The sequence below is a fragment of the Leopardus geoffroyi genome, chromosome X (assembly GCF_018350155.1).
Source record: "Leopardus geoffroyi isolate Oge1 chromosome X, O.geoffroyi_Oge1_pat1.0, whole genome shotgun sequence".
NCBI classification, from domain to species: domain Eukaryota; kingdom Metazoa; phylum Chordata; class Mammalia; order Carnivora; family Felidae; genus Leopardus; species Leopardus geoffroyi.
In genome coordinates this window covers 26,727,528-26,747,660 of record NC_059343.1, presented here as the reverse complement: position 1 = coordinate 26,747,660, position 20,133 = coordinate 26,727,528, and the positions used below count along the sequence as shown (strand labels likewise).

At 48.7% G+C, this 20,133-nt stretch overlaps 1 protein-coding gene and 1 long non-coding RNA gene across 2 annotated transcripts; one reads left to right on the top strand and one right to left on the bottom strand.

The window, feature by feature from the left end:
- Positions 1-566: 566 nt before the first annotated feature.
- On the bottom strand, positions 567-19,059 carry LOC123594730. Its single transcript, XR_006710857.1, has 4 exons — positions 18,870-19,059; positions 17,564-17,670; positions 3,127-3,784; positions 567-2,877 (listed from the first exon to the last, which is right to left on the bottom strand). It is a non-coding gene; the product is annotated as an uncharacterized LOC123594730 (long non-coding RNA).
- Positions 16,577-17,498, top strand: LOC123594729 (ferritin heavy chain-like). The gene has a single exon (XM_045471636.1). The coding sequence runs from the start codon at positions 16,783-16,785 to the stop codon at positions 17,329-17,331; it is 549 nt and encodes a 182-aa protein (XP_045327592.1). The 5' UTR covers positions 16,577-16,782; the 3' UTR covers positions 17,332-17,498.
- Positions 19,060-20,133: the final 1,074 nt, after the last annotated feature.

Here is a 20,133-nt window from a genome sequence, read left to right as displayed (position 1 = left end):
TTGGCCAGGATAATTCTGAGGTGGATTGTTAATACTGGTGGGATTAAATTCTAGAACCTCCTCACGGTAGCTGGCCTCAAAATGACCCCAATGATGGGCTGTCTTCTATTCCCTTTATCACTTCTCCACTGCCCTACCCGGGTCCATGCACCCAAATAAATGACATGCACTCCAGTCCTTATCCCAAGGTCAGCTTCTGGGAAAGCCCAATTTAGACAGGGTCAAAGGTCTCGTGAGGATTTCCCCCTGGCAACTAGAGGAAGATTGATTTGAGGATTTGAGTTTCAAGGACCTTTGAAGATCCCTTTGAGTTAAACCACAGTTTCTAAAGCTAACGTCTGGCACAAAAAGGTTTTCGCAACAATGGATGGGTAACAAAAACAAAGCATTAAAGGGAGGTCATTGTGATCTCTCTTATGTTTCTGAAAGATAATACTGGAAGAGATAGAGAAATTCTAGGAAGAGGAACCACTGATTTAAAATATCAAGATATTTGGGGGCGCCTGGCTGGCTCAGTCACTGGAGTATGCGACTCTCGATCTCAGGGTTGCGGGTTCGAGCCCCACTTTGGGTGTAGAGATTACTTTAAGATGTTTTTTTTTTTTTTTTTTTAAAGATACTTATGTAAGTTAGGTTTGGGAAAAAAATAAGTGGCTTTCAAGGTCCTTCTCCCCAAAAGAATACCTGCAACTAACATTCGTTCTTATCAGGCCCCTTGTCTCAGCCAGAAACTGTTCCAAGGGGTGGGGGAATAGGGCATTGAAGAAGACACATAATATCTTTGCTTTCGTAGCACACGTGATCTAACAAAAGATGACAGGCAATAATAAATAATAATAATAAATAACCGCAAAAAATATCAGAGAGTGATCAATTATTTGCAGAGAATTAAAATCGGGTGAAATGAAGGTAAGGGCTGATGGTGTGCCTGCTTTAGGTTTGACAATATCATACATTTGATTGTCGTTATGCGAACATCTACTTCATGGGAAGAGTACTTCCCCTCTCCAGTGATGTTGGCCGTGTGAAGCGATCTGAACCATGTGGAGGGAGCAGCGTGTGAGTTCTGAGTTGGGGCCGTGGAGGCGTGAGGGTTTTCAACGGCTCACCTGGGAGGCAACGTGGACCGTAGCCCGAGACAGCGTGGACGGCTGCCCCAATCGCCACACGGGCCTGCGAAGCAGAGATTCATGCTTGTGCATTTTGAGGTGATCTGTGACCGATCGTCACAGTCAGGGAAGCTTCTCTGAGGAGGTGACGTTTCAGCTGAGATCTGAATGGTAAGAAGCCAGTCCCATGATGGCTGTTCCAGGCAGGGAGAACATCCAACGTGGGTAAAAAGATGCAAAGGTGGGCACCAGCTTGGCATGCTCAGGGACTTGGAAGGCCACGTGTGAGGCTGGACCGTGCAAGTGGTGGAGTGGAGGGAGGGTGGCACGAGACGAGAATGAAGGGGAATCAAGCACAGGCCAGAGGGACCTGCAAAGTGGAATAAGGAATTCGGTTTTCCTTACAGGTGCAGAGGAAAGCGCCGAAGGATGTAAGCAATGATTTTTAAAAGATCACGCGGGCTGGTGGGTGGAGAATCGATAGAATAAGGGACTTGCATGACTTTCTGCTAAACCAGGATGCAGTCTCGGAACCTCCGAGTTCAACACAGGGTTCCTGAACTAAGAAACAGTTACGATCTTTATGCCAACTTAAATTTAGGGGTTGATAGACAACTAGATACAATCCATACATAAAATAGCTTAGGTACCATTTCACGCGTACGTAACAAAGTACCCCAAAACTTAATGGCTCAAAACAACAACCACCATTCACTGACTCACACACCTGCAATTTGGCCAGGACTTGATGGGGAAAGCTCATCTCTGTTCCGTGTGGAATCAGCTGGGGGGGGGCTCCACCGGGGGTTGGAGGATCCATTTCCACGGTGGCCCCATTCACAGAGCCGGCAAGTTGGGGCTGTTGGCCAGGGGCCTTTGCTGTCTTCCACCTAAGACTCTCCAGGTGGCCACTTGGACTTTCTCACAGCTTGGTGGCTGGGTTCTAAGAACAAGCTTTATAAGGGGACAAGCCCCAGTGTGTAAATGCTTATCAAGCCTCTGCGTGCATCACACTTGCGAGTTTCCCACTGGCCACATGTAGTCAACAGGCCAACCCCAGAGGCAAAGTTGGGGGTGGGGAATATCCAAGGGCATGAATACTGGGTGGGTGCAATCTCTTGGGGGTCAATGATGTCACAAAACGAAAGCCAGACCAAATCAAACTTCAAATGAATCGGTTTTTTGAGAGAGAGAGAGAGAGAGAGAGAGAAAGGGTGCAAGTGAGCAAGGGGCAAAGAGAGAGAGAGAGAGAGAGACAGAGGGAGAGAGAGGTGGGGCTCACCCAGAGCGGGACTCATGTTCACCCAAAGCAGGACTCGAACTCACGACCATCAGATCATGACCCGAGCCAAAGTCAGATGCTTTGAGCCACCCAGGCTCCCATAAGTGAACTTTTAAAAGGAACCCACAGATGGGGTGCCTCGGTGGCTCGGTGCATTAAGCATCTGACTCTTGATTTCGCCTCCGGTCATGACCTTACAGTTTGTGAGTTCGAGCTCTGAGTCGAGCCCTGAGTCGAGCCCAGCCTTGGGATCCCTGCTTGGGATTCTCAATACCTCTCTCTCTGCCCCTCCCTCACTCCCTGTCTCCCTCTTTCTCAAAATAAAGAAATGAACTTTAAAAAAATAATAAAATAAACCCACTGTTTTTCACACTTGCTCTACTAGTCAAGGGGAAGGTTTGTGGTACAAAAACACAGGTTCATTTTTCAAAATCTTTGTGCTATAAATAACTGCCTAGACTTCTTTTCAGCACCTATGGCATTCACCTTTTTTTTTTTTTTTTTTTTTAAATTTTTTTTTTCAACGTTTATTTATTTTTGGGACAGAGAGAGACAGAGCATGAACGGGGGAGGGGCAGAGAGAGAGGGAGACACAGAATCGGAAACAGGCTCCAGGCTCTGAGCCATCAGCCCAGAGCCTGACGCGGGGCTCGAACTCACGGACCGCGAGATCGTGACCTGGCTGAAGTCGGACGCTTAACCGACTGCGCCACCCAGGCGCCCCATGGCATTCACCTTTTTTATACGTATCTCATTCATGGTTGCAAATACATAAAAACGTAAATACTTAACACAATATAAAAAGACAACAGGTCACAACGGTGGTTGTTCATTTTCAGAAAGTTAGAAAGCACGAAGGGAGGAAAGAACAAAAAAAAGACGTAGTTCTTAACAGCGTTCCAAGGCAGAATATCAGACAGTGGGGGGATTTTTCCTCCTCTTCTCGTGGAAGTTTCACATTTCCGTAAATGCAGACTAGACAGCGATCCAGCGCCTCTGCAAGCTTATAATGCGATCCTTTGTGGCGTTCAAAGGAAACATACTGGTCACCCTTGCTTCCCTTCTGTCCTCCTTCTGCACATGTCTGTCTGCAGTCACCGCAGCTTTGCCGTACCTGACGCAGCTCCTTTCACCTGCCAGAACCACGCTTGACACGCGGAAGACCAAGGACCGTAGTGCGTTCCATTCTCAACCCCTGGAGGACCGGCGGATTGGCTTTCATCTTCCACGACATCAAGGATTTCTATGGAGTCTGAGCAGACAAAGAGGGAGCTTTTCTGTAACCGTGCCCTGCCACTATTTTGACCATGAGCCGTTAACAGGAGATGAGCGAAGTCAAGGCCGGCCAACCCCGCGTGGTGAGTCAAACCCCACTCTCGCTCTCGCGCTCCTCCTGGAAGAAAGTAAAGTTGGGACAGTGAAAATCGATTTCCTCTGACTCAACTGACCAGGGTCTAGGACCTAGCTCTTCAACATTTCTGCAATATTCCCTGAGGAAAATAAGCGGCAACAGCTGCAGGGAGTACAAGTTAGGTCGGGGGTCCCTGGAATCCGATACCTTGAATTGATTTTGTATTTTTTTTTAATCAAAGCATAATTTACATATCGTAAAAGGACAGATTTTAAATATACAGCTTGATGAGGCTTTAACACCATAGCAACTACCATCCCCATTAAATCGATGAATGTTTCCCTCATCCTGGAAAGTTCTCTTACGCTCCTTGCTAGCCAACCCCCCTGCCAAAGACAACCACTTCCTAACTTTTATAGCCGTAGCTTAGTTTGGCCAGCTCTTGAACGTCACCTGAGTCGAAATATCTAGTATTTTGCGTGTCTTAGACTTCTTTTGCTCAACACAGTCTGTTAGAGAGTCATACGTATTGTCGAGTGCATCTGTGGCTCGTTCCTTTTTATCGTTCAGTATTATATAACTGTATGAATATACCACAATTTACTTATCCATTCACTTACTGATGGACATTTGAGTTATTTCCGGGGTGAGGATATTATGAATGAAGCTGCCAGGAACATTCTTTTATCATTCTTTTTTTTCTTAGATATTACTGCTTTCTTTTTTTTTTTTTTTTTTTAAGTTTATTTTTATCTATATTGAGAGAGAGAGAGAGAGAGAGAGCACAAGCTGGGGAGGGGCAGAGAGAGCGGGAGAGAGAGAATCCCAAGCAGGTTCCGTGCTGTCAGTGCAGAGCCTGATATCAGGCTCGGACTCCCAAACGGGGAGATCACGGCCCGGGCCAAAGTCAGGAATCTGAGGCTTGGGGCGCTTGGGTGGCTCAGTCACTTAAGCGTCCAACTCTTGGTTTCTGCTCAGGTCATGATCTCACGGTTTGTGGGTTCAAGCCCCACATTGGGCTCTGTGCTGACAGTGCAGAGCCTGCTTGGGATTCTCTCTCTCTCTCCCTCCCCTACTCTTGCTCGTCTCTCTCTTTCTGTCAAAATCAATCAATAAACGTAAGAAAGAAAAGAAAGTCAGACACTTAACTGACCGAGCCACCTAGACTCCCCTTACGGTCCTTCCAGTGTACGTGTGTTCTATTTCACATCCTACATACTTAGGAGTAGAATTTCTGAGTCGTGGGGTAGGTCCCCACGTAACTTTATGAGAAACTGCCATACCATTTGCCAAAGCGGTTGTACCACTTCATGTCCTCACCGCTTACTCACCAATACTTGGCGTTGTGTTTTAATAATTCTAACGCTAAAATAGGGGGCACCCTAGGTGGCTCAGTCGGCTGAGCATCCGACTTCGGCTCAGGTTATGATCTCTCAGTTCAGGAGTTCAAGCCCCGCATCGGGCTGTCAGCCTGCCAGCACAGAGCCCACTTCAGATGCCCTGTCTCCCTCTCACTCTGCCCCTCCCCCGCTCTCTCATGCACGCTCTCTCGCTCTCTCTCAAAAATAAATAAACATAAAAAAAAAAAAAAAAAAGCACCGGATGTAGGTGCAGATGTACAGCCACACTCAACTCCCACTCTGCCTGGGTAAGCATGCACTTGGCGTTTCGGAAGCAAAGGCCTCTGAAAAGTTGACATCACACTATATTCAGTAGAACTGAGCTACCTTCCGTCTTCCATTGCCCCTTTCCCTCTAAATCTCAACGCGAATATTCAACCAAATATATGATGGGTAACTGATAACTACTCTGACCGAAACGGGCTGAAATCGCACTTTCCATGTATTGCCTCTTCCACCCAAAACCACGTTCAAATTCACTGCTGACATGAAACCCATGGATTTACTGCCACAGGAAAGCCGAAGGCTAAGTTGTAAACCCTAAAAGACAGCCGTCCTGAAACGACTTTGTACCTTCACCGGCCAGCGCTCCCGAGTACTCATCTATAAGACGGGTGTGCCCAACCTGGGAGTCGCGGTATCGGCCGAGAATGGATTAATTATGAAGAAAAAACAAACAAAAAAAAAAAACCTTCAAACTTTCTGGAAAAAGGTTTCCTACAAAATACAAGATTTCTTTTTCTTTTGTTTCACAACTATGCTTTACTTTGCGTTTAACGAAGAGAAAAAGATAACGATAAAAAGGCAAAGGCAGGGTCCCGTGGCTTTGGTCTTTCCTCGTTATTTTATATTTTGTCCTTTCTGTCTGGCTGTGTCTACTCCTACGTCACGCCCGTGGACTGACCTTCACTTCCCTCAAGTGGGACAGACAGCAGCTCTCTTTAGGATAATATCTTCTTTGCAGAATAGATCCCAAGGGGTCCCTGAGCTGAATAAATAAGCAATGAAAAAGAGATCGCACGAGAGATGAAGAGGCAGAGAGAGAGAGAGAGGAGCGGTGCCCTCTCTTCAGCTGAGGCGTGACAAGCCTTGGGAACTAGAGCCTATGCACGTGGCACCACAACAAGGGAAGAGCTCGGCGCCGGGGCCGCTGCTGTCCTGGCACATTGTGAACGCCTTCCTCGGCAGAGCGTTCGATACCAAGGCGCACAGCCCATCCCCCTACCGGGCCTCCCTGTGCATCCAGTCCCGATCAGCTACCTACCCCGGGAATTCATGACACTCCCGGGGGGCGAGTCCGGAGAGCTACGGGCCCAGGGCAAGGAGCTCAGGGTGCCGGTGGCCTCTATGCTAGAGAACTTGGGAAATAGAAGTACGGAAACCATTTGGAGTGTTCGCCAAATGCTCTCGGGTCACCCCTCCCCAGGCATGTGGCATTTCTCTGTCGCCTCTGAAACCAGAGCACGTGATGGTCTTTGGCCAATGAAACGTAACCACAAGTGACACGTGTCACTCTAACAGCCCGTGTGCAATCCGCCATGTTTTTGTTCCACCACTGCGGTGACACCGCCGTCATCAGTCTGGATCTCTGCGTGGCAGTAACGAGCGGGTCCCGGTCACTGACGTGCCACGGAGACCTAGCGAAAGCAAGACCCTGTGCTTTCAGGACCCTGACGGTAGGCGCCTCCTTACGTTTTGTGTCCCAGGCACCTCTCTGGCCTCAATGGTCCTGAGCGAGAATTAAGCTCGTATTGAGCTACCACGCTGAGATCGAGGGTGTAGCTCACGCTGCCTGATGAGACATCCCTGGTCGGGACTACAAAGAGGAGAGAGACACTAGCACTGGGCCTGGGCTTTCCGTGACCTGGAGGCCCCAGCTCGAAAATCAGGTCTGCTTTTGCTCGTAAGTAAGCCTTGACGTTTGGGAAAATACAATCACGTGAAGTCATCGGATTAATTGAATTTACAGGGATTCCTGTATGGGATAGGCACGGCCAGGGGGAAGAAAAATGAGCAACTTAACAACATCATTGAAGATGGTCCCAGGGTAGATTGTACAGAAATAGAAACGAGTAAGCAAACAGCCTGGTCCAGATTCAGATCAAATGCCTGCGGTGCTCTTCTCAGGACTCGTTAAAAGCAGTCAAATTCCAGGGCGCCCGGGTGGCTCAGTCGGTGAAGCGTCCGACTTTGGCTCAGGTCATGATCTCGCGGTTCCCGAGTTGGAGCCCCGCGTGGGGCTCTGTGCTGACAGCTCGGAGCCTGGAGCCCGCTTCGGATTCTGTGTCTCCCTCTCCCGCGGTCCCTTCCCTGCTCCCACCCTGTCCGTCCCTGTCTTTCCAAAAATAAATAAACATCTAAAAACAAAAGTAGTCAAAGCCCATTTATAACGCGCACACGTACCTGCTGGGGTCAAACCAGGCTCTTCACATACACAGCAACGGGGACGGGGCACTTGCCTCTCCCCCAGCAGAGCCCGGGAAGCCTGCCATTCTCTCTGTTCCTGAGCTCCAGGCACCTGCTTAGAAGCTTCCATTTGCCTTCTAAATAATCACCTACTTAAGTACCACATGGTGACAACGTTGGGTTCTTTGGACTCACGAAACCGTGATGAGCTCTCAGGCCTTTTCTAAAACATCAAAGTAACGTCCCCGCGCTGTGCACCTTTAGACGCGTCAGGATTAGGGTGACTGGCATTGCAAGTGGCCTTAGGGGGGAGACGGCTCAGGTGTCTGGAGAGTGGGCCTAATGAGGCCACGGCGGAGCGCCAGTCCAGGTGGGTCAGTTAGCTTCACACAGAGAAAACCCTTCGCAGCCACAAACTACACCCACGATTGCGGTCTCGGCGCAAATTCGGTCAAATTAGCCACTAAGGGGCCTGGATAGGCAATGCCTACAGCTCTCCACAGCCCATCGTTGCTAACGGAAAAAATGAGTCCTCGCCCTCCTCTCACTGGTTACGTCACCTCTCCAGGGTCCCGGCCACTGACATGCTACCTTTCATAGACGATCTTCTCTAAAACACGACTACTTTACAACAGGATAAATACCCACGAGGGAGTTTCACTTCGGCACAGGTCCCGGACAACTTGGTTTTTTTTAAGTTTATTATCTTAATTTAGCCCCCTCGCCTGAGCTTCGAACCCGGCGGCCGCCGCCCTCCAGTGCCTCTTGGATGTCCCAGAACTCGCAGAGCTCGGTTAAAACCCAGGTCGCCACCTTCTTCGCCGTCCTCCTTGGTCTCCGGCATTCGCCCAGGTTGAGAATGGTGAGCCAAAGCCTGACGTGTGGGCGTCCGATTCCTCTCTTTCCCTCGTTACCTGCGTCCATCTTCGAGGGCTATTGATTTTCCACCTCAGTGACATTCGTGTCCTGTCCTTCCTCTCCATTTCCCTCACCTCTGTGCCACCCCGTGCCTCCCCTCCCCCCCACCCCCGACCCCGAGTCCCTACGGAAGATGCCTGGCTGTCCTCCCCTTAGTGTCATGGCCCTCTGAAATACCTCTCACTCATGCCAGAGCAGTCGGAGACAAAAATCCGATTTGGACATTCTTCTGTTCTGAAAAGAACCTTCAGTTCTGCTGGGGTGTTTTTACTCATCAGCTCAAACATCACCTCTCAGAGGGCATTCCTGAACTTCCTTCATCCTTTTCCTTCCTGTGTGGAGCCATTATACTGACCCGTATATTTCTGACCCTGGGTTTCAGTTCTCTTCGGCTACAACTCAACCCCCGTCGCTGGCGAAACATAGTGGTTTAAAACGACAACCATTTTATTATTATTATTATTATTATTATTATCATCATCATCATTATTATTCAGCTGGGGCCGTGGTCATCTGGAATATCTAAAATGTCTCGCTCATGGCTGCCAGTTGAGGTTGGCCGTTGGCTGGGAACTCAGCCTCTTTTCCCCTCCTTGTTGCCGCTTCACGTAGTTTGGTCTTTTCACGACATGGTGGCTGGATTCAGAGGGAGACTGGAATTCAGAGGAGGAGGGCGAAACTTCCGAGCGGAAAGAAGACAACTCTCCCCATCCTCTTGGAAGTCCCAGAATGCTGCTTCTAACACGTTCCATCGGCCAAGGTAGTCACTGGCAGCAAAAGTAAGTGCCAACTCTAAATGAGGAGCAGCGCTCTGGAACTGGGAGGGAAGGAACCGTTGGAGCCATGTTTGGAGACTAGCTACCACATTCTGTTGGTCTGAGTTCGTTCTATCTTTAAAATCCTGAAAGCCCCTTAAGGACAGTCACTATGTTTTAATAATCTCTCGACCCACAATTCTTTGCACAGATCCTAGAACATGGCACTTAGAAGCTTAATACACATCTGCTGACTGTATCAGTCCTATTAAATCAGATTAAATCAGCCCATGGTCTTTGAGCACCTGGCCTGTGCTATTCTATCTTGTTGGGTGCTCTGGAGGTGAAGAAAGGGCATCTGCCCTCCGACAGGTTATAAGTCAGGACAACACTGCACCAAATGGACACAACAGAAAAGGAGAAGATTAAGAGTTCAGCGCAATTGAAGACAAACCATCGAGGGGTGGTCCGTGATTGACTGCCATGCTGATTGCGTGGGCACCAAACCCTACAGATCTTCAGAGAAGTCTGTGTTCACTTCAGACAGAAGAGATTTTAGGTAGGACATGGGGTTGAATCTGAGTGTGAATGTCAAGCTAGGACCTGCGATGCAAAACATCACAGAAGCAATTATATAGAAAGGGGACCACACAAGTTGTTATTACTTAGTACGCTAACACGCACACATACACACACACTGGTAAATGTTTTTCAGAAGAATTCTTGCTACAATCACACTCTAATAAGTACATAAATAACACTGGCCAACCACGTGAGTTCTAAATAATTTTTTTTTAAATAAGAGAGGGGTGCCTGGGTGGCTCAGTCGGTTAAGTGTCCGACTCTTGATTTCGGCTCAGGTCACGATCTCGCGGTTTGTGGGATCAAGCCCTGCTTAGGATTCTCTCTCTCCCTCTCTTACTGGCCCTCTCTCTCTCTCTCTCTTTCTCAAAATAAAATAAATAAACATTAAAAAATAAAATAAGAGAAATGGATACAACATGCATGGCAGAAAATTTTGCTCACTGGATATCACATGTTTTCCCTACATTTCCCAGCCTCCTTGAAGTTGGTTTGGGCTGAAGTGAATATGATTTCTGCTCCAGGGCAATAAAAGAGTGAGTGGGAGGTCTCCATGCTTCTTGTTTCCCTCCGTGCAGTTTGAAGTGAAGAATTCTGGGAAGGTGCAACTAAAGGGTGGAATTTAGCCTGCATTGGTAAGTTAACCATTGGCGAAGAGTCACGAAAGAGAGTCACTTCACCTGCTTCGGGCTGTGATGTGAGCAAAAAATACATATTGTCTTCAGCCATTGAGTTTTTTAGGTCTGGTTTGTTACTACAACATAGCTTTCCCTATCCTGACTATTACACCTTGTGTTTTCTATGAAGGAATGGAAGGTCACAAAATAAAAATTATTCATCTCCTATTTAGAAAAGATAACAAGCAAAGAAAACTTTTAAAATCTCCTTTTGGGGGCGCCTGGGTGGCTCAGTCGGCTGAGCGTCCGACTTCAGCTCAGGTCACGACCTCACGGTTCGTGAGTTCGAGCCCCGCGTCAGGCTCTGGGCTGATGGCTCAGAGCCTGGAGCCTGCTTCCGATTCTGTGTCTCCCTCTCTCTCTGCCCCTCCCCCATTCATGCTCTGTCTCTCTCTGTCTCAAAAATAAATAAACATTAAAAAAAAATTTTAAATCTCCTTTTGGCTATCTGCAATTGAGGGTTACACTTTCCTGTCTGGGAGTAAATGATTAAGAGGTAGCTAATTAAATAGTCAGCATCTATAATCCCTTGCATACATTCACTGGACCCACCCATGCACTGCTGTGCACAGCAGTCTGAAACAGCTCTGATCAGGAGAAGGTGAGCAAGGAGGGACAAGGGTTCACTTGAAATAAACAGTTAATCCTCAAACCTTACTAACTCAACATCTTCCCTAACCAAACTTTAAAAAAAAAAAATTTTTTTAACGTTTATTTATTATCGAGAGACAGAGAGACACAGAGCATGAGTGGGGGAGGGGCAGAGAGAGAGAGGGAGACACGGAATCCGAAGCAGGCTCCAGGCTCCCAGCTGTCAGCACAGAGCCCGACACAGGGCTCGAACTCACAAACCGCGAGATCATGACCTGAGCTGAAGTCGGACGCTTCACCGACGGAGCCACCCAGGCGCCCCCCTAACCAGCCTTTTTTTTCAACGGTTTTTTTAAATGCTTGTTCATTTATTTGGGGAGAGAGAGAGAGAAAGTGGGGGGGGGGGGAGGTCAGGGAGCTAGGAGAGAGAGAATCCCAAGCAGGCTCTGCGTTGTCAGCACAGAGCCCAACGCAGGGCTTGATCCCACAAACCTCAAGATCATGATCTGAGCCAAAATCAAGAATCAAAGGGTTCAGGGAGCCACTTAACCACTGTGCCGCCCCCCGCCCAACCAGACTTTTTAACATGGCTACCGACAAGTAGAAAATGACTCTCTCTGCTTCCTCTTTCCTGTTTCTCTAACAGGCCTTTTTTTTTTTTTAATGTTTATTTATTTTTGAGACAGAGAGAGACAGAGCATGAACGGGGGAAGGTCAGAGAGAGGGAGACACAGAATCTGAAACAGGCTCCGGGCTCTGAGCCGTCAGCACAGAGCCCGACGCGGGGCTTGAACTCACAGACGGTGAGATCATGACCTGAGCCGAAGTCGGCCGCTTCACCGACTGAGCCACCCAGGCGACCCTCTAACAGGTCTCCTAATTCGGTGAGGGGTAACCAAAAGATCAATCACCTAAGGAAACAAGGGGGCCAGGAGCTAGAGAAATCCACAGGCTACACAACTGGAGGCTGAATCCCCGGTGGCAGCTTCACCTGGGCTACTGTTTTGTTGCTTGAGACTGTTGTCGATGAGGGACTTCATTTCTTCTTGATTTCTATTTAGTCTCTGTGTTCCATTGATTCTCTGGGCCGAAGCAATGGAGCACTGCATACTGGATTGTGGCTCCCCATGAATTTCTTAGGCTGTGCATTAAACCTGACCCAAAGAACACCTGTTCTTTGGGGTAAATTCCTCCGAAGTGAGCAATGTTTGCAGAAAGCCCCTCCTGAGAACGGTCCCTACTTCATCCGGGGAGCTAGAGCTACAAAGAGGTAATAGGTTTGCCTCTTCCTGATCTTCCCTAAAGAGAGCGAGCCAAGAAAATAAGTATCCCAAACTCCCTCTCCTCCTGCCTTCCCGTCTCCTGCCAGTGCCGCCCATTGGCTGAGCTCAACCAGGGGCCCGAGGGCCAGGGCCCCGTGGATGCCATCCATACAAGCCGGGCTCCAGAGCTCAGAGGAAGATGGAGAAGGGCAGAAAAGAGCACTGGAGAAGCACATGGAGAATGTGTAGCACGCCGAATAAAACCGAAAGGTGACAACTTGAGAGCAAATTGACGTTTAGCTGAACTACTGTCAGTCATCAGCTGACACACACCAGGACGCACGACAGGCGTGTTTCAGTGGAGCGGTGTTGGACGTATCGGTACCCAACCAAACAGGAGCCCTCACCGAACTTTGCTATGCCCTTCGGTTGAGCCAGCCGGATGCGCGAGAGCTTCCCTACTTCCGATCACCAGCTGGAAGGAAGCTTCTCTGGAAAACAGAGTTCATGGCCCAGTCCCAAGTATTCTACACCCTCAGGATCTGTGGGTCCCAACACCCTCTTCAGGGCTGTGACTTAGGAAGCCTGAAAGCGCTGATGATGGGATCCTTTCTCCTGACTGCAAAAGCTCACGTCCCTACCTCCTTCCAGGGCTAATTTTAGCCAGATCATGCCTCTCGGCCTGTCAGATCCCCTCAAGTCTCTGCTGACTACTTCCCCTGCCTGGAAGCTTTCAACATTCCCCTGGTTCTCAGCCACTCTGGTTCCGTACAGACCTTTACTGCCCATGCTTCCTTCTCTGCCCTCCCTAACATGCCCTGGGCCAGCCTCCGCCCCGCAGGGATTCCAGGGTTCCCTGGATGAGGTCCCTCCCGTGGCCCACTCTCTATACGTGCTACCTTCCTCCACTGGTTTGCTTTGGTTCCCCGTTTTCCCAGAGTTACGCTCGGCCTCCTTCTCCTCAGAGATGCTCTCACTCCATATCCCGCTCAGGGATGCTATGCCTTCAGGTCTCCAATACTCTTCAGGATTCACAGCTCTGGTGAGCACCCCCCCAAAAGCGCTTACCCTACTAAGTAAGACAACTCCTGTGGGGTTGGTTATGTTCCCAGTGGGGTGGGGATGACAGTGGGGAATGTTAAAGGATAATTAAAGAAAAAGAAACTGAAATCTCTCGCAAATATGAGATACTACAGGTCAAAGATTTTATTGAACTCGTTAATTAATGAGAAAACCAGTAAGATGTTAGCAATGATTCAAAGGAGAAGAGCCATATTTGGCTAGGCAGGAAATAAGGCATGTTGAGATAAATGCACCCAAGTGATGCAAAATGAGCCCCGAATAAGTTGCCTTCCGCTCAACACAACTCACTTGCATTTGTTTTCTTTTTTTAATTTTTTTTAATGTTTATTCATTTCTGAGAGAGAGACAGAGTGTTAGCAGGGGAGAGGCAGAGAGAGAGGGAGACACAGATTCTGAAGCAGGCTCCAGGCTCCAAGCTGTCAGCACAGCGCCCGACGCAGGGCTTGAACTCACGAACCGAAAGATCGTGACCTGAGCCGGACCCAGATGCTTCACCGACTGAACCACCCAGGCACCCCCAGAACTGGAAGTTTGAAATGTGACACCTGAAACCATAAGAATCCCAGAGGGGAGCAGAGGCAGTAATTTTTTCTGACGTTGGGCATAGCAACATTTTTCCTGATATGTCTCTTGAGGCAAGGGAAACCAGAACAAAAACAATCAGGATTACATCGAAATAAAAAGCAGAGCAAAGGAAACAATCAGCAAAACTAAAAGACAACCTACTAAACGAGAGAAGATACTTGCCAATGACATATCTGATAAAAGGTCAGTATCCAAAATATATAAAGATATATAACTCAACGCCAAAAAAACCCCAAATAATCCAATTAAGAAACAGGCAGAATACACAGACAGACATTTTTCTAAAGACGACAGACAGATGGCCAACAAAAACATGAAAAGATGCTCAACATCGCTGATCATCAGGGACATGCAAATCAAAACTACAGTGAGATATCACCTCACACCTGTCAGAAAGGCTACAATCAACGACACAAGAAACAACAAGTGTTGGTGAGGATGTGGAGAAAGGGGAACCCTCTTGCATTGTTGGTGGGAATGCTGACGGGGGCAGCCCCTCTGGAAAATAGTACGGAGATTCCTCAAAAAGTGAAACATAGAACTACCCTATGATCCAGCAACTGCACTTCTAGATATTTACCCAGAGAATACCAAAATACGAATCCAAAGGGATACATGAGCCCCAATGTTTCCATGTTTAGAGCAGCATTATCTACAACAGCCAAATTACGGAAACAGCGTATGTCCATTGATTGAGGAATGGATAAAGAAAACGTCATATATGTTTACATATATGTATATGTTTATAAGTATTTGAAATATTATTCGGCCATAAAAAAAGAATGAAATCTTGCCATCCGCAACAACATGGATGGATCTAGAGGGTATTATGCTAAGCAAACTAAGCCAGTCAGAGGAAGACGAGTGCCGTATTATTTCACTCATATGTGGAATTCAGGAAACAAAGCAAACGAACAAAGACAAAAATAGACAAACCCCAAAAATCAGACTTGTAACTATAGAGAACTGATAGTTACCAATGGGGAGGTGCGGGGTGGGGGGAAATGGGTGAAACAGGGGAAGGGGGTTAAGAGTACACTTATGATGAGCACTGAGAACTGCAGAGAATTATGGAATCACTATATTGTATACCTGAAACGAATATAACACTGTATGGTAGCCATACTGGAATTACAATTTTTAAAAAGAAAAGAGGAAAAGAAGATATACAAACGGCCAATAAGAACATACAAAGATGCTCAACATGCTTAGTCATTAGAGAAATGCAAATCAAAGCCACAATGTGATATTACTTTGCAGTAACAGACAATAACACTGTTGGAAACTTCACACATCATTGGTGAGAATGTAAAATGGTGCAGCCGCTTTGGAAAAGATGTGGCCGTTCCTCAAAAGATTAAACACAGAGTTGTCATGTGACCTAGCAATTCCCTCCTAGGCATAGTCCCAAGAGAATACAAATATGTCTACGCAAATACCTGCACACAAATATTCATAGCAACACTATTCATAATAACCACAAAATGGAAAAAAAACCCAAATGTCCATCAACTGATGAAAGGATAAAGAAAATGTGACATATCCATGTTATGGAACACTATTCAGCAATGAAAAAAGGAAGATTAGAGACATTATGCTAAATACAGAAATCAGACACAAAAGTCCACATACTGTAGGATTCCCTTTATTTGAAATATCCCAAATAGGCAAATCTGTAGAGACAGAAGAGAGATCAGTGGTAGCCAGGTCTGGGGAGTAACACCTTATGGGTAGGGAATTTTCATTTTGGAGTGATGAAACTGTGAAATTAGATTGTGGTGATGGCTGCCTAACGCCATGAACATCCTATAAACCGAGTAGCTAATCACTTTCAAAAGGTCGAGTTTATAGAATGTGAATTGCATCTCAAGAGTTATTTTATGAATGTTTGCAAAATACGGGTAAAAAAAAAATCCGGTGGGGTTTTTTTTCGTGAGATATATTCACAAACCACAGCAATGTATTAAAATATATTAAATATATATTTTAACAAGAGTTATATTTTTATTTTTATTTTTTTTAGGATTTATGGCTTTATTTTTTTATATATGATTTACTGTCAAATTCGTTTCCAGGCAACACCCGGTGCTCATCCCAGCAGATGCCCTCCTCCATGCCCATCACCCACTTTCCCGTCTCCCCCCCCCCCCCATCAACCATCAGTTTGTTCTCAGTATTTCAGAGTCACTTAGGGTTTGCCTCCTTCCCTCTCGTAACTTTTTTTTTTTTTTTTCAGCGTTTATTTATTTTTGGGACAGAGAGAGACAGAGCATGAACAGGGGAGGGGCAGAGAGAGAGGGAGACACAGAATCAGAAACAGGCTCCAGGCTCTGAGCCATCAGCCCAGAGCCTGACGCGGGGCTCGAACTCACGGACCGTGAGATCGTGACCTGGCTGAAGTCGGACGCTTAACCGACTGAGCCACCCAGGCGCCCCACCTTTTTTTTTTTTTTTTTTTTTTTTTTAAACGGCTTCAAGACACTCAGCGCGCAGGCGCCTGGACCTCAGCACGGATGGAACGTTGAACGTGGCGCCCCGCCCACCACCCCCTCCCTCGCCTTCGTGACCACGCCCCTTCACGTAACGGATTCGCGTAACGGATTCAAACCCCGACCTCTGGAGTAACGGACCTCATTCCAGCCGCATCTCGGAGACTGCCGCCGGGCCTGCCTGGTCGGCTACTCTGAAAAAGCGCCGGAGACCCGCCGCCACCGCCTTCGGCCTTGCCGCCCTCGTTTCTGAGCCGCCTTCGCCTTCGCCTTGGTGCCAGCGCCGCCAGCCATGGCCACCGCGCCGTTCTGTCAAGTGCGCCAGAACTACCACCCGCAGTGCGAGGCCGCCATCAACAGCCAGATCAACCTGGAGCTCCACACCTCCTACGTGTACCTGTCGATGGCCTTCTATTTCGACCGCGCCGACGTGGCCCTGGAGAATTTCTCCAAGTTCTTCCTGCGCCGGTCCCACGAGGAGACCCAGCATGCCGAGAAGCTGATGGAGCTGCAGAACCAGCGTGGGGGCCGCATCCGCCTCCGCGACATCATGAAGCCTGACCGCGACAACTGGGAGAACGGCCTCAACGCCATGGAGTGCGCCTTTCACCTGCAGAAGAGTGTGAACCAGAGCCTGCTCGACCTGTACCAGCTGGCCGCTGACAAGAACGACGCCCATCTGTGCAGCTTCCTGGAGATCAACTACCTGCCCGAGCAAGTCAAGGTCATCAAAGAGCTGGGGGGCTACATCACCAGCCTGTGCAAGATGGGGGCCCCGGAAAATGGCTTGGCAGAGTACCTCTTTGACAAGCTCACCCTGGGCAACAGCGACAAGAACTGAGTTGGGACTGCCTTCCCATAGCCACAGGGTGCATGGTAACTTCCCCTGGTCACCATGCCGAGCATGCATTTTGCAGTATTGCACTTGCAAAACGTTCCAGTTTTTTTCTTCCAGTTTTGCCATAAATAAATGAAGTTATTTGGTTTCAATAAAGTTATTTGGTTCCTTGGTTGCAATAAAGTTGTTTTGTTCCTAAATAAAGGTCTTGTTGATTCGTGTGCAAATCTCACACCTTTTAAGTTTTTAAACAGGTATCCAGGAGTCTCTCCACCCACCCAGCCCCATCCCTATGCAGCTCAGGATCTCCAGAAATGGAGGGAGAAGACATTCTGTGGGACCCTAGAAAAGACAAACCAATCCCCTGATCAATGGTTCTGAGGATGGGGGCGGGGTGGAGTGGGGTGGGGTGGGGTGGGGTGGAGGGGGGTGGGGTGGAGTGGAGGGGGTTGGGGTAGGGTGGGATGGAGGGGGGTGGAGGGGAGGGGAGGGGGTGGGGGTGGGGTGGAGGGGAGGGGGTGGGGGTGGGGTGGAGGGGAGGGGGGTGGGGTGGAGTGGAGGGGGGTGGGGTAGGGTAGGATGGAGGGGGGTGGAGGGGAGGGGGTGGAGGGGAGGGGGGTGGGGTGGAGTGGAGTGGGGTGAGGTAAGGTGGTCTGGGTGGTCTGGGACCCTGGTGTCGGGTGGGTGCATATGTATGATAAAAATATAAAAGGGGAGGGTGGGTGATGGGTATCGAGGAGGGCACCTCTTGGGATGAGCACTGGGCGTTGTATGGAAACCCATTTGACAATAAATTTCATAGTAAAAAAATTAAACTTAAATAAAATTTAAAAAATAAATAAAAATAAAAATGTAAAAGAACATGGTCTAGAATTCATCAGAGTAGTTGTCTCTGGGAACGAGGTAGAGGGAATGGGATTGCGCGTGGATCCACTCTAGGCTGCAGTGATTATGGGAAATGACCCTTAGGCCGCCTCCCTCAAGGACGGGGGTGTGACAAACTAAAATAACAATGGCGCTTTGCAAGTCCAAGTCCTTTTATTTAACATTGGCGTAGTATCTTATTTTTATAGGACCCTCGGGAAGTAAGGAGGGCAGGTGTCACGAGCAAGTCTTAACCAGCGAGAAAAAGGGAGGCCGCACAAATACATTACAGACTGTGGACACCAACATCGATTTTCCGATGCCGTGTTCCATTGTTTTTTTTTTTGGTTTTTTTTTTTTTTTCCTCTTGCCCCACAGGTATATCCATGGGTTAAGCAAGACTGTGTGGGTAGACTGGAAATCTAGCCAGATAACCGGACCCGGAAGGCAGGGAAATCCCCAACGCTCTTAAAGACAGCCCTGATCACTCTAGTCTCTCCCCTAATTACAGGTATGCCTTGCAGCCTCGGGGTGGGGACAGCCTCTAAACCTCAGCCAAACCCTTCCCCTATGCCAGGAGTCCTTAGAACCAGTGACAGAATTTATAAGGGCTAGAGCTAGTCGGCACCTGTACACCTGACTCCCTCCGTTCAGGCAGCAACCAGCCACGGCGTTACCTGAATTGGCACCGAGCACCTAGGAAACCTCAGGACTGGAAATCCCCAGGGCATACTCTCCATCCAGATGGCTTCACTCTGAGTGGCTTCTGCACAGGCACGATAGGATTTTTTTTTTTTTTTAATGTTTATTTTTTGAGAGTGGGAGAGGGAGAGAGACAGAGCGTGAGCAGGGGAGGGGGGCAAAGAGAGAGGGAGACACAGAATCCGAAGCAGGCGCCAGGCTCCGAGCTGTCGGCACAGAGCCCGATGCGGGGCTCCAACCCACGAACCTCGAGATCATGATCTGAGCCGCAGTCAGATACTTGACCGACTGAGCCACGCAGGCGCCCCTGGGCACAATAGGTTTTAAAGGGGAGGCTGCAAAACATACCTGTTCGGCCTGCACATCCAGCTCAGCGGCACAGAGATAGCCTGAATCCTAGCCACACACAGGATTCCGACTATACGTGCCGAACCATGGCCCGTTGTGGTCTCTTCCCTGGGATGTAAAGCTGACCCCAGTCCGGTTCTGTCTTGGCCGCTGGGCGCCCCCTTTATCCCATCCTTCCCTTTGCTGTGATTCAGAGGGACTCCCCGAGATAATGCGGAGAAGTCCGCTTAGACCTACATCCTCTTATTGTACCCGGAAACGAAGGATTTCCTCGCCCTCGAGACTCAAAGAGAATTGTGATTACACTCCAGCGCCTATTACAAGTCACTGCTCGTGCTGTAGCGTTTCACAGCTTTTCTTTAAGCATCCCGGGCAGGGAAGTCTAGAAACGGTGGCAGCTCAATTGCTGCCCTCCTTCTTGTTCTGCGGGACAAGAGGAATTTTCGAAATCCCCTCCTTTAGGTTCCATTTTGGGGTCCACGAGCAGCCTTTTGAACACGTGGGGCGGTGGCAGAACGATGTGAGAATTCCCGCGACGGCCACTGAAGTTTCCGAGGGTCTTCTTCTCCCATCCGGTGCTGTCGCGTTTTCCTGCCCTCCTCTGCCACGTGCCCCTCAGAAGGGGTGAGCGCCCTTCAAACACCACCCTGGTGGATGCACCCCCTTCCCGCGTCCTCACAGCCTTCCAACCCCCCGATCGCCTGACCTTCAGGACGTCTGAGTGACTCGTGACTCGGTCTCTTCCAGGCCTGGAAAATACCACCCCGAGGCACACAGCTGGACGCGTGTCAGCCGTTGGCCGCTGTCGTGGTCAGTCTGTTGCTTTAAGGAATGATGTCGGAAATGAGCGCTGTTGCTACGGGTACCGGGGTCGCAGGCAATGATCCCACC